A 16,032-nucleotide genomic window follows, 5' to 3' on the forward strand; every position below is an offset into this window, starting at 1 on the left:
TTAGCATTTTGCAATGTCTTTATGTTGTAATCGATTTATTTACAAAGATACAGGTTTATTCATGGTATCTGTGCAGCGCATCGTCAAATTAGGCAACCTGGTGACAATTTGTAAGCGAGTCAAGTACCACAGAGACTAACCAGTCCCTTAAAATTCTCCATTGCTCTCTCGAAAACTCTCTCAGGAGCGCAGGGAAAATCCCTTTTGTTTATAGTTGTCATTTAACACAGGCTCCATTTCCTGTGAGATAAGGGAGCCTGCTAGCAAAATCCCAGAAGCATGCCAAACTCAGCCTCCAGGGTACAAGGTTTCTCAATGAAGTCACGATTTGCAGCCATTCAGAATGAGCGTGCAGCAAGCTTTTGTCATCTGGAGCCCAAATTTCCACTGCTAAACGACAAGATGGCTTCCCCACTGACTTTGCTTGTCAGAAATTCACAAAATGAATCCCAGACATAGCAATTGTCATAAATACAAACAAGTTGCCAAACGTCCAAATTTTGATTGTCCAAATTTGATCCATTTTGAATGCTGCAACGATCGTCAGGGTGAAACCTGATCGTAAGTCATTTTTTACAATGCCGTTGTAACTTCGAACATCGGTAAATTAGTGGTTGTAAGTCAAGCATTACCTTACTTCCTCGTCCAATAGTTGATGACAAAAAATCCTGTTTCTAAATAAGAAGGCAAAATGGCTACAAACCCAGTAAAGGCCTTGCAACCAATTTTATTGGCCAGAAAGGTTTATAGAGGCTTGTCGGATAACTGAGTCATTAGCCATGCAGTTCCATCTTACAAGCAAGGACAAATTGTTTATTGAAAACCAACGACACTTATAACATTCAGAATTCACCTATCTCTTTATCTTATGACTATAACATTTTTGCTTATCACTATTGTTGTATGTATACTGAGAGCTTATGCACCAGAAACAAATTCCTTGTGTATCTAATCACACTTGGCCAATAAAGAATTCTGTATTTCTATATATAATTGACGTCTGTTCTTTGAAAGAGGATTAACTTTAAACAGTCATTGCACAGGCAAAGCACATATGCCACAAATGGCTGTTTATTCCAGATTTTCAAAAGGCACAGCATTAAAATAAGTTCTACAGCAGAAGGTACAAAGTCCTGTTAAGAGAAAGGGAGAGGGCATATTCTGTTTATTAATCTTGACAAGCGGATTAAAACACCGCACCTTATGGCTTGCATGAAACCTTTTGATTTGTAAGTTTCAAAAGCTTGTGTTTTGTGCTGATACAACTCCCCCGCAGTTTATTTATAAACGAATTTAAACTTGGTAGGTAAATCTGGTCAAACATTTGCAAAAGGTATTGGAGAACCAGCTTCAGTTAAAGAAATCCCATTGCTGAAGGATATATCTGCTCTAATCTGTCATGAACACTGATTTAAATTGGTAAAAGAATTATGGGGTAACTTGTTTGTCCTTATCTTCCTGTAATTCCTGTAGCTGGATTTGCACAACCTCAAAAACTGAAACCACCTTTTTGTCTGGCTTCTTAGGCAAGCCCACCTGTGCAAACTGGATGGAGTAAACAATGGTTAACTTCATCATTAGTAAATAAATTATAAGCATGTTAAAACTTTGCACTCGTATCTCCAAGAAGCAATGCATGGGATACTTGAAATAATTAAATTAATGAAATGAACTGGATTCTCAATTGTTTTGTCAATCATTGACTGTGTGACTATTCTTATAAACATTTCTCCCCACAAACTGGGGTCTCTCAAATAAACTAGATTACAATCTTACTACCCTGAGTCAGGCTGAATATACAAGCCAGGGACCTGCATGGCTTTCTTTCTTTCCTTCTTTCTTTCTCTCTTTCTTTCCTCCCTTCTGTTTCTTTTCTTTCTTTCTTTTTTCTTTCTTTCTTTCTTTCTTTCTTTCTTTCTTTCTTCTTTCTTTCTTTCCTTCCTGTTTCTTTTCTTTCTTTCCTTCTGTTTCTTTTCTTTGTTATTTTTTTCTTTCTTTTTCTCTTTTTTCTTTTTTTTTCTTTCTTTCTCCTTCTCTCTCTCCCTCCCCTCCTCCCTCTCCCCCCTCTATAAGATGATGGTCCTTTGAATATTATTTTTAGAGAAATAGAAAATTGTTTCAGACTGTAACCTAAGTAGCTCTATGCATCTGCTTTCTATATTATAAAATGTAGGAGATTAGGACCTTACAATTTCATCAGTATTTTTATATAAAGATTCAGGCTACAAAACACAGCGTTTGGAAAAGCTTTCTGTAGGAGAGGGACAAATGAATAAACATTCATTTTAATGAAAAAAAATGTTTGTAAAAATGCATAACCATAACATTTGTCTTCATTCGTGAAATGCGTAACTCTTTTATTTTGATGAAAAAAAATATATATTGCAAGTTTTAACTATGCCTATCATACAGTGTTGCTCAACCTAACCCTAGCCCTGGCTACTGTCAAATGTGTGGACTTCAAATCCCAGAATTCCCTAGCCAGCAAGGCCAGGCTAGGGAATCCTGGGAATTGAAGCCATTTGTAAGGGGCCAGGGTTGAGAAACACTGATATAGTAAATTTCCAAAACATAGCACGGGACAGCATAGCCACAAGACCGAGTAACTACACATGTGTATCTCCATTAACAACGTAGTAGAATTTCTTTGCCACCTGAAACCATATTCAGGAACGGAATAAAGTGGCTTTTTTTTCCCCTCAAAACATGAGCGACTGTTTCTCTTTTCCTTCCGAGCATCAAGATTTCCAACGCTGCAGACAGGGATGCCAGAATGGAGGAGACAAGTTAAATAAGAAAGAGACGGTTGGATCTGGCAAGAATGATGATTGCATTGCCATTTCTGTTGTACTGTCTCCATCACAACTTTTGGGAAACAATGATGCTTCTCTAAATGGTGAGCCTCAAGAGGTCCAATGGCTTTTATGAAGAGAATATGCACCTTAATGTGCTTAAGAGTAGAAACAAATGCTTCTTTGGTTCGCCATGAAACAAGGATGCTGAAAGGAAACAAACCAGCATCTTTTCTGCACCACTGCTTCTGGAACAAACTATCATTAAAAAAAACAAAACAGGCCAGCTTCTAGCTGCTTCCTTCGCAGAGCTTGTAAGGCTATCCCAGATTTGCAACTCATTTTTTTACTCCTCAAAAGATAGGATATAAAGAACGTGGAATCCATCAGACAACAAATCACAGCTTGTTAAGTGTCTCTGAGGCCTCTTCACACTTCCCATTGGGTGCAATGTTGGTCAACGCCATGGCACCTTCTAAGTCTTGTATGGCATCTACATTGGGAAAAAAGAGCAGAGTATTAAAATTAAAATGGCACGCTCAGTTTTACATACATTCATTCTCTAGAATAGTGTTTCTCCATCTTGGCCATTTTAAGATGGGTGGACTTCAACTCCCAGAATTCTGGGAGTTGAAGTCCACCCATCTTAAAATGGCTAAGGGTGAGAAATATTGACATAGAAGGCGTCCCAAATTCATTGGGGAAAAAAATTATAAGATGAGCAGCCATATAAATTTGATTAATAAATAAAAATAAATATGAGATTTCTGCTGATCCAATCATATGCCTTTTAACTAAGCTTCAGATCAAATCAATCAAACATTTATTGTTAACGCACAACACGTGTACAATGAAATTGAAAATAAGAAAAAAAAAAACCAAAAAACCTTGATTCCGCATCCAGGTTGTGTGTGTGGTGGGAACGCAGGCAATGTTTTTGCAGCGCTCATGAATTCGTAGGCCTCTTTACCTTCATTTAATTTTGCATCCGTCTGAAAATCCTCGCTCCTTCTGCCCCACGGAATACACGACAATAAGGCAGGCAGTTTTGGCTTTGGAAGTTCTGCCCCATCTGTAAAAGCAAAAAAAGTCAAATTAGTGACCCAACTAGGTAACATCATCAGTGCTAGAAGGGGTGTGGGGTTGAGGAGGAGGAGGAGGAGGAGGAAAAAAAAGACTGTGGGGTCCTCTGAACTTGGTTGTTTCCTTGCAGACGTTTTATTACCCAACTAGGTAACATCATCAGTACAAAAGGGAGGAGGAGGTGGAGGAGAACTATGGGGTCCTCGTGCTCTCTGAGGTTGCTTGTTTTCTTGCCGACGTTTCATTACCCAACTAGGTAACATCATCAGTGCTAGAAGGGAAGGGGGTTTGCATAACGGAAGAGGAGGAGGAGGAGGAGAATGGGGTCCTTGGTGCTTTCTGACTTTGGTGGTTTTCTTGTAGACGTTTCATTGTCCAACTAGGTAACATTATCAGTGCTAGAAGGGAGGGGGTTTGCTGTCTATAAGCAAGCTCCTTTCATATAAAGAGAAAGCAACCTCCCCGCCAGCACTGATGATATTACCTGGTTTAGGTAATGAAACGTTTGCAATAAGCAACCTCAGAGAGCACCCAGGACCCCTCATAAGGTATGTGAAGGTATAGATATTTAAGAGCTGACCACAAGCTATAAAGCTGATGCAATAAGGATGATTCAGCATAGCACAGGTATTGCCCTTTTAAGACAAAGAATGGATCCACAGTTGTTTTACCTTTTTAAGAAGTATTTATATAAAGGAAAACATTAGTGGGTGTACTTCTCTCTCCTTATGTCAAGTCTCCATTGAGTTAAGAAGATTGATTGATTGCTTGTCAGGTATTTTGCCTACCACGTATATTTCTGTATATGTCTTGTGTATAAACCACTGTTCACGTCTAAGCCTGTGTGCGTACTGTGTTTTGCTCCTGGGTTGTTTCACAATAATAGTCACGCTGCAAACGCTCTGACAGGAGTCCTTTTATTTTAGGGTAATGGAGCCCCAAATGTCAGTCATAAGTCATGACAGTTGTCACTCAGCTGATTTTCTGACTTTTTGGGTAGCAATTGTTAAACCAACACCATGATGGTTAAAGCAACCCCAACTATGGATTTTTTTCTTTTGCCGTTTTCCTGCCCGAAAAAATGTTGTAAATTGTGGGAAGCCCCCACTCCTAGAAGAATGAAATATTTGGGGGAATATTAAAAAAAGGGAAGAATATTGTATTTTCCCAAAGGAGAAATGGAGAAACGTGCTCTTAAAGACAGAAAGCATCACCCAAGTCTTTCTTAATAGCCTACAGCAGATGCCAGCACTTAAGGAGATAAAGAGCTTATTGAAAGAGGAAGTCAAGTGTCTAGATGGCTCCATTCATAAGCAGAGCAAATATTGCTGGCAATAATCCATTTCCTTAGAGCAAAGTTGGACAGCTAACAAAAGCCAAGTTAACAGGATTATAACAAGCAGTCCCTCACCCAAAATCTAGCACAGGACAAAAAAAAAATCCCATCAGCCACAATGGGAATTGCCCAATACCCTCTTTAGGAACATAAAGCCCATGTGGCACACATCCCAAACTTCCAAAACACAGAACCCTAGAAGAACCCTTTCCTCTCACTCAGCTAGTTGTTCAGCTGACCCAGAGCCACATGTTGTTTTTGTGTGTGTGATTGTGCTGAGTATTGAACCATCTTTCCAATCAGCCGCCCTGTTGTTCCCAGCGTCTCTCTCCCAGCCTGGAACTGAACCAGATGGATATTCCTTCCAACAATCCCCTAAGGGAGAATTTTCCATTCCTTGCAAGTAGCATTAAAAAAAAAAAGTTTAAACCTGAATGTTAATCCAGCCACCTCCAGAGTGCCGAGAAGAGCAACCAGGATGATGAGGGGACTGGAGGCTCGAACATATGAAGAACGGTTGCAGGAACTGGGCCTGGCTGGTCTCCTGTCCAGGGGAGACAGGAGAGCAGCCTTCCAATATTTGAGGGGCTGCCCCAGAGAGAAGCAAGGGGGCTAAGCTATTCTCCAAAGCAAAAGAAAGAAAAAAAAGATGAGAGAAAGAAAAGAAGGAAGGAAGAGAGAGAGAAAAAGAAAGAAAAAGAAAGAAAGAAATGGAGAAAGAAAGAGAGAGAGAAAGAAAGAAAGAGAGAGAGAGAGAGAGAAAGAAAGAAAGAAAGAAAGAAAGAAAGAAAGAAAGAAAGAAAGAAAGAAAGAAAGAAAGAAAGAACATCTGAGCAAACCATGGATGGACAGAAGACATGTCTATTTTAAGGAAAAGAAGGATGGGGTGACAAGATAGCATCTTCCAATATCTCAGCGCTTGCCACAAAGAAGAGATGTAAAAAAGATGTTGAGACTCTAGAAAAAGTGCAGAGAAGAGCAACCAGGAGGATGAGGGGACTGGAGGCTAAAACATACGATGAACGGTTGCAGGAACAGGGCCTGGCTAGTCTAGGGAAGAGAAGGACCAGGGGAGACAGGAGAGCATCTTCCAATATTTGAGGGGCTGCCATAGAGAGGGTGTGTGTGTGTCAAGCTATTCTCCAAAGCACCTGAAGGCCAGACAAGGAATAATGGATGGAAACTGAACAAGGGGAGATTCAACCTGGAAATAAGGAGAAACTTTCTGACAGGGAGAACCATCAACCCATGGAACAGAAGTTGCCTTTGGAAGTTGTGGGAGTTTCATCACTTGAGACTTTCAAGAAGAGACTGGATTCCCCTCGGTCAGAAATGGGTGTAGGGTTTCCTGCTCGGGCTAGATGACCTCCAAGCTCCCTTCCAACTCTGTTAACCTGTATCTTCTGTATCTGTAAGTTAGTCCAGGTCAGGATTGAAAAGGTCCCATTGAAAATTAGACTTCCATTAAAGACAGCCACCTCTCTGAAATAGCACAGTGCCTCCTCCTTGATGGTGAGTGGGGGTTGGACTAGACGACCTCCACGGTCCCTTCCAACTCTGTTAATCTGTACCTGTAAGGTAGGCCAGGTCAGGAAACACATTGAAGATTGGACTCCCATTAAAGACAGCCACCTACGTGAAATAGTCTAGCGTCTCCTCGAGGGGGGGAAGGGGTTGGACTAGACGACCCCCCAAGGTCCCTTCCAACTCTACTATATCTGTACCTCCCTTCTCACCTAAGAACTCACCTACCTTTCTGGGGGGGATCAAGGCATTTCGCTCTTCCCCCCCCCCAAAAAAAGAACATGGTCTCGTCTCCCACCCACCCACCCGCGGGGCTCCCTTCGCGGAGATCATTTGCAAGAGGGCGCCCGGGGGCGCCGCCATCTCCCGCTCTGGCCCCCGGGGCCCCGTGCGCGCACCTGCTCGCAGCTTCAAGGCGGCTCGCAGCGCTCGGCAAGCGGCTTCCCGGGCCGCCCGGCCGTCCCCCGGCCGGTAAGCGACCGCTTGCAAGGTATCCGGCAGCCCGGGATCGCGGCTACGGCTGCGGCGGCGGCGGGAGGAGAAGACCCTCCGGAGCAGCCCTTCCAGCTGCAGCCGCGCCGCCTCCGGGGCCTCGGGGTTCTCCGGCGGTTGCAGCAAGAGCACCACGCCGACCACGGCGGGCGGCGGGGCGGCGGCGGGGAGCTGAGCGCGCAGGTCGCGGAGGATCTCGCGCAGGCGGCGCATCTCCCGCGGCTGCTCCAGCGAGGCGGGCAGGAAGAGCGCGAAGAGCAGCGCGCAGCCCCGCAACGGATGCCGCCCGCCGCCGCTGCGCACCCGAGCCCGCCGTCGCTTCCCCGTCCTCCCCGTTGCAACGGCCTCGGTCTCCCCTTCCTCCTTCTCCGGCTCCTCCGGCGGCGGCGGCGGCGGCGGCTCGGCGAAGAGATCGCGGGCGAAGGTCTGCAGCTCGGCCGGGCGCACCTCGCCCGCCAGCCGCAGCGGCTCCCGCCCGCCCGCCCGCTCCAGCAGAGCCCGCAGGTCCCGCAGCGCCTCCGGCTCCATGGCCCGCCGGTGCTGCCCGTCTTGGCCCGGCGCTTTTCTACCCCGCCGCGCCAGGCGCCGCCTCCGGAGGGAGCGGGGAGAGAAGGGAACCCGGCCGGCCCCGGTCCGAGTCCCGGCGATCGCCGCTGCTGCTGCTGCAGCCGGGAGGGGAGGGAGGGACGCCGCGAGAGGCCCCGAAGTTAGAGCAGGGGGTTGGGCTAGAAGACCTTCCGAGGTCCCTTCCCCCTCTCTTCTGGTTGATTTTTTTAAACTTCTTATCGGCCCTCCCCCTCCCACTTGTGACTCTGTATGTAAGGTTGTCTCTTGCATCCTGACGATTTATATGGACTGTTTCCTGGTATGATTTGATGGCTGATTGTACCCTGTGACTGTCATTAAGTGTTGTACCTGATGATTCTGGACGAATGTATCTTTGCTTTTATGTACACTGAGAGCATTTGCACCAAGACAAATTCCTTGTGTGTCCAATCACACTTGGCCAATAAAAGAATTCTATTCTATTCTATTCTACTCTACTCTACTCTACTCTATTAATCACTTGTAGCTTTTATATACACTGAGAGCATTTGCACCAAGACAAATTCCTTGTGTGTCCAATCACACTTGGCCAATAAAAAATTCAATTTCTATTCTATTCTATTCTATTTTCTATTCTATTTTCTATTCTATTCTTTTATTCATCCAATATTTATTCCATTCTATTCTATTCCTATGCCTATTCTGTTCTATTCAATTCTTCATCCAATATTTATTCCTATTCCTATTCCTATTTATCCTATCCTATCCTATTCTATTCTTCATCCAATTTCTATTCTATTGTATTCTTCATCCAATATTCTCTTCTATTCTATTCTTTTATTCATCCAATATTTATTCCATTCTATTCTATTCCTATTCCTATGCCTATTCTATTCTTCATCCCAATATTCTATTCAATTCTTCATCCAATATTTATTCCTATTCCTATTTATCCTATCCTATCCTATCCTATTCTATTCTTCATCCAATTTCTATTCTATTGTATTCTTCATCCAATATTCTATTCTATTCTTTTATTCATCCAATATTTATTCTATTCTATTCTATTCCTATGCCTATTCTGTTCTATTCTATTCTTCATCCCAATATTCTATTCTATTCTTCATCCAATTTCTGTTCTATTGTATTCTTCATCCAATATTCTATTCTATTCTATTCTATTCTATTCTATTCTATTCTATTCTATTCTATTCTATTCTATTTTTATTCATCCAATATTTATTCTATTCTATTCCTATGCCTATTCTGTTCTATTCTATTCTTCATCCCAATATTCTATTCTATTCTTCATCCAATATTTATTCCTATTCCTATTTATCCTATCCTATCCTGTTCTATTCTTCATCCAATTTCTCTTCTATCGTATTCTTCATCCAATATTCTATTCTGTCCTATCAGAATAACAGAATTGGAAGGGACCTTGGAGGTCATCTAGTCCAACCTCCTGGAATACAGCATCCGGTTTTGGACGCCACAAAAATGACGTTGAGCCTTTGGGAAAAATGCAGAGAAGAGCAACCAAGAGGATTAAAGGCCTGGAGGATAAAACATACAAAGAACGGTTGCGGGATTTGGGTTTGGCTGGTCTAGAGAAAAGGAGGGACATGAGAGCATCTTCCAGTATTTGAGGGGCTGCCCCAAAGAAGAAGAGGGGGAGTCAACTTATTCTCCAAAGCACCTGAAGGCAAGTCAAGAAGCAACAGGTGGAAACTCATCCAGGAGAGAAGCCACCTGGGAACTAAGGAGAAACTTCCGAACTGTGAGGACAGTTAACCAGTTGAGCGAAAGTTGCCTCCAGAAGTTGTGGCTGCTCCGTCACTGGAGGTATTTAGAAAGGAGATTGGACAGCCCCTTGTTTGAGATAGGATAGGGTCTCCTGCTTGAGGAGGGGGCTGGACTAGAAGGCCTCCAAGGGCCCTTCCAGCTCTATTCTATTCTAAGTCGCTGGAAGGGAGCCCATCATCCTGAGCCGGCGGGGGCGGGGAGAATCCCGGATCCCCGGGGAGGGCGACGGGTTGGGCAAGGTTTGTGCCCACCCTGGCTTGCTTGCAAAAGTGGGGCGCGCATCCCTTGAGAAGGCTGGGCGCGCTTTCACAGAGACACGCATACCAAAGCGCACTCTGGCAAGCATCTTGTCTATGCCTGGGATTTCCTGGTGGTCTCTTGTCCAAGCGCTAAACACACTGAACTGCTGTGTGCGTGGAAGCTCAGCCAATCCTGCCATGCGGTCTTTGTGTACCAGGGATTATGCCAGTCCCGGGGTACAGCATGCAGAAGTTCACACAGTCGTGCTCTGGAAGGGACATGGTTCCCCTGAATTTAACCGCTTAGAGGGGCTGTAAAGCACTGTAAAGTGGTATATAAGTCTTAAGTGCTATTGCTGTTGTCTGTCCCCGGGATTTCCTAGTGGTCTCCTGTCCAAGCACTAAACATGCTGAACTTCCGTTCAGCAGCCATAGTTGCATGTGTTGTGGCCCACCAGCAGAGCTGGCGGCAGACTCGGACAGTGAAGAGGTTGGGGAGGAACCTGGGCCAGTCCTGGAGTCTGGGGAAGGCTCGGACGAGGGCTCTGCGTCGGAGGCAGAGATGGGGCCAGGTGTAGAGTTGTAATTGCAGGAATGTTCCAATCTCGGATGGCCAACCTCAGATAAAGAATGTTTCCAAGCAAATACAACTCAGGCAAACAAAGTCACTCATCTAAAGGAGGATTAGAGAGAGGAAGTAAACATATGTTAGACTTTAACTAGAGATAATTAATTGTACGGATTACTGTGCTAAACAGTAACGAAAGTTAAGCAGTAACTGTTCTGTATTAACATTCTTGTAAACTCGCATTCTGATTGGTCCACCCGGACAGCAACCCGATTGGTTCACTGAACGCCTGTGATTGGCTGAGCCGATCGCGGGAGATTCAAAGCGCTGCCATTGGCCGCCGAGCCGCCGGCCGGCTGTATAAAGCCAAGCGGCTTGCACACTTTAGCTGTCCTTGTTCTGAAGTCACAATAAAGAGCTGACTGTTCACTTTCGCGTCTCGCCTCATGTGACCCGATCCACCGATCTAACAGTAACCAAAGGTAACCAGTGATGGAGGATAATTAAAAATGTGTATAAATGCAGGACTAGACTCCAATAGAGATCATCATGATTCAGTTGTTCATGATCAAACAACTCAACTGCCTCGTCATTACAACAGACAGGGCCGTCCGGCAGTTATCAGCTGCCTTAGGAGTTGGAGATCAGTGGGGCAGAAGAGCAGCTGGAGCCTGTTCCCAGTGTGCACATGCACAGAGCTGCCAGGAGAAGGGAACAATTAAGGAACTAGGGTCGACTCGGGAGTAAAGGCTTAGGTTGATGGAGAATGGCCCCTCCCAGAGGGAATAAAAGACGAGCGAAAGGGGAGTGCTGTTTGCTGGGGATAACTAGTTCAATTCATCAGGGTGAAGATCTGTTCCTGACTTCTTACCAAGTAATTGCTGCTACAGCATGGCGTTTGGAGGATATCGGCCTGGCAACTCTCCAAGCCTCTTCAGTCTAGTTGTGAAATCTCATGAAAGACTGTTTGCCGAGACTTTGCTGGAGGGGAATTCACTTTTAACCTAAATAAAAGGGGTTTTATCGGGATGAGGAGTCACCTTCGTGATCTTGAGAAGCCTAGGTCAGAACAGCGTGCACAAAGCCACACGCAGAGCGAAGCTCACACCCTAAGACAAAACCTCCACAGGTTCTGACCCAAATCTTAGTCCAAGTAAACAAACACCAAACAGATAAAAGCAAAACCTTTTAATGCTTCTCTGAATTCCGTTCATTCATGGTTAAAAGGCTATTCAAACTCATTGTCTCTGATAAGGACGAGCCTTGTCAAGGTGGTGCAAGGCTGCCAAGAACACCAGATAAAGTTACTAAGAAATATTTCAAACACAAAGACTCTCCAAACACCAGCTAAGATATCCTGAACGTCCACAAGGCTTGCATGCAAAAACTTCTTTGCTTCCTGCAAAGAACTCCAGTCTCTCAGCTGTCTTTTATCCCTTCAGGGAGGGGCCATTACCTTGCAGCCTTACTCCCGAGTCGCCCGTGCTGCTGCAGCTGCTCTTTCCTTCGAGCAGTCCTGTGTAGAGTTGTAATTGCAGGAATGTTCCAATCTCAGATGGCAAACCTCAGATAAAGAATGTTTCCAAGCAAATACAACTCAGGTAAACAAAGTCACTAATCTAAAGGAGGATTAGAGAGAGGAAGTAAACATGTGTTAGGCTTTAACTAGAGATAATTAATTGTACGGATTACTGTGCTAAACAATAACAAAAGTTAAGCAGTAACCGAAGTTAACCAGAGATGGAGGATAACTAAAAATGTGTATAAATGCAAGACTAGACTCCAATAAAGATCATCATGATTCAGTCGTTCATGATCAGACAACTTGACTGCCTCATCATTACAACAGTCCTGTGTGCACACGCACTGGACACAGGCTCCTCGGGGGACTCATCCTCACTGCTGCCAGCCTCCACCGTCTCCAAAAGCAGCACTCCACTCCCTGATGGTCCTGGCCCCATCAATGCATCACACGCAGGCCCCTCACCCGAGACCTCAGCCATCCCCACCGGCTGCCGGCAAACCACAACACCACGGGAGAAGTGTGTGCATTACACAACCCACAAACTTGGGTTTACCCCAGGGAGCTTGGAAATATTTGCCGCTGGAGGTTCAGGAACCTGTTTTGGAGAGGGACGCGCAACAGCGGAGTAAGACGGAGGGCCTAGCAAATGGCAGCACAACAGCCTCTTATTTTTTTTCCTCTTCCACCCCTGTTTGGAGTTCCCAGCACAAAACCTGTTGCAAAACAAGGCCGTGTGCTGGTATGTTGCCTAAACAAATACGGCCTTTAGCACTTCCTCCTCAAATATTCCTGCTTACAGGTTTCCTTCCCTGTTCATCAAAATCTAACCTGCCCCTCTTTGTCTCGGCTGCGCAAAAGAGAATGGGGGAGGATTAACGTTGCAGCCTGATCCACATCGCCTTTAAAGTAAAACCTAGTGCAGTGGTGGAGAACATTTTTGGCACCCAAGTGCCCAAACCTGAACCACGCATGCACCTGGCCGGTGCGCCTGTGCCTGTTTTGGGGAGCGGTTTTGAGGCCCTTTTTCAGGCCATTTCTGGTGTGAAAAATGGCCTGTAAACGGTCCCCCAAAACAGGCCATTTTCATTTTCAGGCTTTTTTCTGGACTGTTTTCAGGCCGTTTGGGGGCTGTTTTCTGGGCCCTTTTCTGACTGTTTTCAGGCCATTTTTCACACCCAAAACAGCTTTGAAAATGGCCCAAAACACGAATGGAAAACGGCCTGGGGTTTTTTGGGCCATTTTAAGGCCATTTTCAATCAATGGTTGGATGATAAAATATAGTAATAGAATATTTAGAATGTTAGATAACAAGGAATATCTTTGCTTTTTCTTTTTCTTTGTTACTTGACATCATATCTATAAAGTGTTTTTAGGATAGATTGGGTATGATTATATGATTTGTTATAGAATAAACTACCTAAATTATAGTTAGCCCATAAAGTACGAATGAATAAAATTATAGTCAAATGATTTTCTAATAGTGATACTAGGATATATAAGTTTGGATTGATAATATGAGTTATTATGTAATGTAACTGTAATTGAGACTACGAAATGAATGCACAAAACTGATGAACCAACCGACACACTGTTTGTATATATGTATGGAAGAGAGCTGATGTTTTTATGTTTTGTTTGTTTTTAAAAAATCAATAAAATTGTTTTTTTTTTTAAAGGCCATTTTCAGGCCATTTTGGGCCATTCTTTGCACCAAAAGGGCCCAAAACACGACAAGAAAACGGCCTGTTTTTTGGCCATTTTAAGGCCGTTTGGGGGGGCGTTTTTAGGCCATTTTCAAGCTGTTTTTTTGGGTGTTTATAGGCCATCCTTTGCACCAAAATGGCCCCCAGAACAGCCTGAAAAAGCCCCCAAAGCGGCCCGAAAAGCAGCTCGTTTTGGGGCTGTTTTCCGGTGCTTTTTCTGGCCAGCACCAGAAACCAGAAAGCAGCTGGCGATGGTTCATGTGCCCACTGAGAGGTCTCTGTGTGCCACCTCTGGCACAGGTGCCATAGGTTCGCCATGACGGACCTAGTGAAATGAAGACTCATCCTGGAATCATGGCCACGAACACTTGCTTTCCTGATGAATCCGGATGTATTCGCAGTTATACCTTTCCCTCGTTCAAAAAAGAATAGCTAAGCCAATGATGTCTCCAAATAGGTCAAAAAAGTCAAGATGGCTGCACAACGGTCTGGGTTGAAACTTGGCCTGTTTTTACAGTGCAGTTGAGGGCCTAAGTATCAGAAAGAGCGATGCACCATAAGAGAGGTTGCTATCCTGGCCCCTCTCCCCCAACAGTACTGGCTGGGGGGCTGCTCTTAAAAACTCCCATTTTTAAAAATCTTTAACACCAAACTTGACCTGTCCTTCCAACAAGCTGATAACTGAATGGCTCAACTGAACGTAACCGACAAGGTCCACCCGTAATCTATTTACCTTTCTTTATTGATTAACTGCCCAAAGTTCAGCTACTCAGTAGCCTCAATTCCTTCTCCCAGACCCCCATGAGTCACAAGTATTTGGGGCTATGCGGCAGGTATCTAGCTAAGCAGGTGATGGGTTTTGGTTTGCTTTGGCCTTCTCTGTATTCCTGGCTAATTGTAAATTTACAGGGCAGCATGATAAGGAAAACTGCGACCTAACATGGGCCAGAGCGAGAATTGCATATTTCCTTGCCAATATCTGAATAATCCCAGATGTTACAAGGAGACTAAGCTGGGCGATAAGGAGTGATGAGAAGATTAACACTAATAGTAGTGCAGACTTTGTAAATAGTTGGACAGTGTTGAGCAGAGTGATGGTGTTCAGGGAAAAACTCCCTTTGTGTCTAGTTGTTCTGGTGTGCAGGGCTCTATAGCATCGATTTGAGGGAAGGAGTTGAAACAGTTTATGTCCGGGATGTGAGGGGTCTGTAGATATTTTCACAGCCCTCTTTTTGACTCAGGGTGCAGGATCCAGGTCCTCGATGGAAGGCAGGTGGGTAGTAATTGTTTTTTCTGCAGTCCTAATTCCTCTCTGGAGTCTGTGTCTGTCCTGTAGAACTGGATCAGCAGCTCCTTGGGCATCTGTCTATCTATCTATCTATCTATCTATCTATCTATCTATCTATCTATCTATCTATCTATCTATCTATTTGCCCCCCTCAGAATTTCTAGTTGAAATGGCTACTTGAAGCTGGTTTCTGCAGGTCACACAGACGGAACGGAAACGCCATCCAAGCCTCAATAATGCAAAGGTTAGAGGATTGCAACACGCAGGATATGTTTGGAAATTGCAACTGCCTTGTCGGGCAAAATGGATCAGGATCATACGTTAAGTTAGAAATAGAAATACATACAGATTTATTCAAGCGTATACACAGGAGTCTAGTCGATCAACAGGGCTAAATTGGCACCGATAAGGCTCAACAGAATTCAAGCGATAGTTTGTAGCAACCCAAGGACTCTAAGCTGATGACACATTTAACTCTGTCCCCAGCTCTATTTGTTTTCTCCTACATGCCTTCAGAAAAGGATGTGACATCCGGACCACTTTAGCTAGTAAGCCAAGCATGGCCAGACCAGATTAGTACTTGAATGGGAAATAATGGGACTAGTAGATCAATGGTGGCTAACCTTTTGGGGTTCCTGTGGCAAAAATTGTGTGTGTGTGTGTGCTGGCATGTGCACGCTTGTGTGCCAGCGCCCAGAAGGTAATGTGACCCACCCCAACACCCCCTGCGCTTGCAAGCGAAAATTCCCCCATTCCGCCCCCCTTATCTGCCTGCACCTCACAGCTGGTTTTCGGTTTGTTTGAGGCCTTTTTCGGCCTCCCAGAGGCTTGAAAAAAACCCTCTGCAGGCTTTGCAGGCCGAATAATAGGCCCGTTTCATCACTTCTGGTATTACAGGAAGTGACGAAACAGGCCTATTATTCGGCCTGCAGAAGCTTTTCAAGCCTCTGGGAGGCTGAAAAGGCCTCAAACCAGTTGTGGAGGCGCGTGCGTGTGCACAGTGAGGTAAGTTTGCCTGCGGCTCGCATGCTGGCACAAATGGCTCTGCGTGCCACCTGTGCCGTAGGTTCGCCATCACAGTAGTAGTCTTACTAACAAGCTTTTGCTTAAAAATGGCACGATTCACCAAA

At 44.6% G+C, this 16,032-nt stretch overlaps 1 protein-coding gene across 1 annotated transcript; it reads right to left on the reverse strand.

Annotated features, from left to right (window-relative positions):
• Positions 1 to 7,888, reverse strand: C4H2orf72 (chromosome 4 C2orf72 homolog). The gene is made up of 3 exons (XM_026721675.2): positions 7,134 to 7,888; positions 3,763 to 3,864; positions 1 to 3,285 (listed from the first exon to the last, which is right to left on the reverse strand). Exons 1-3 carry the CDS (start codon positions 7,753 to 7,755, stop codon positions 3,191 to 3,193), a joined length of 819 nt encoding a protein of 272 aa, XP_026577460.2. The 5' UTR covers positions 7,756 to 7,888; the 3' UTR covers positions 1 to 3,190.
• Between the last annotated feature and the right edge of the window lie 8,144 nt (positions 7,889 to 16,032).

This window comes from Pseudonaja textilis, chromosome 4 (genome assembly GCF_049901715.1).
Source record: "Pseudonaja textilis isolate UNSWEBS1 chromosome 4, rPseTex1.2, whole genome shotgun sequence".
Classification (NCBI taxonomy): Eukaryota; Metazoa; Chordata; class Lepidosauria; order Squamata; family Elapidae; genus Pseudonaja; species Pseudonaja textilis.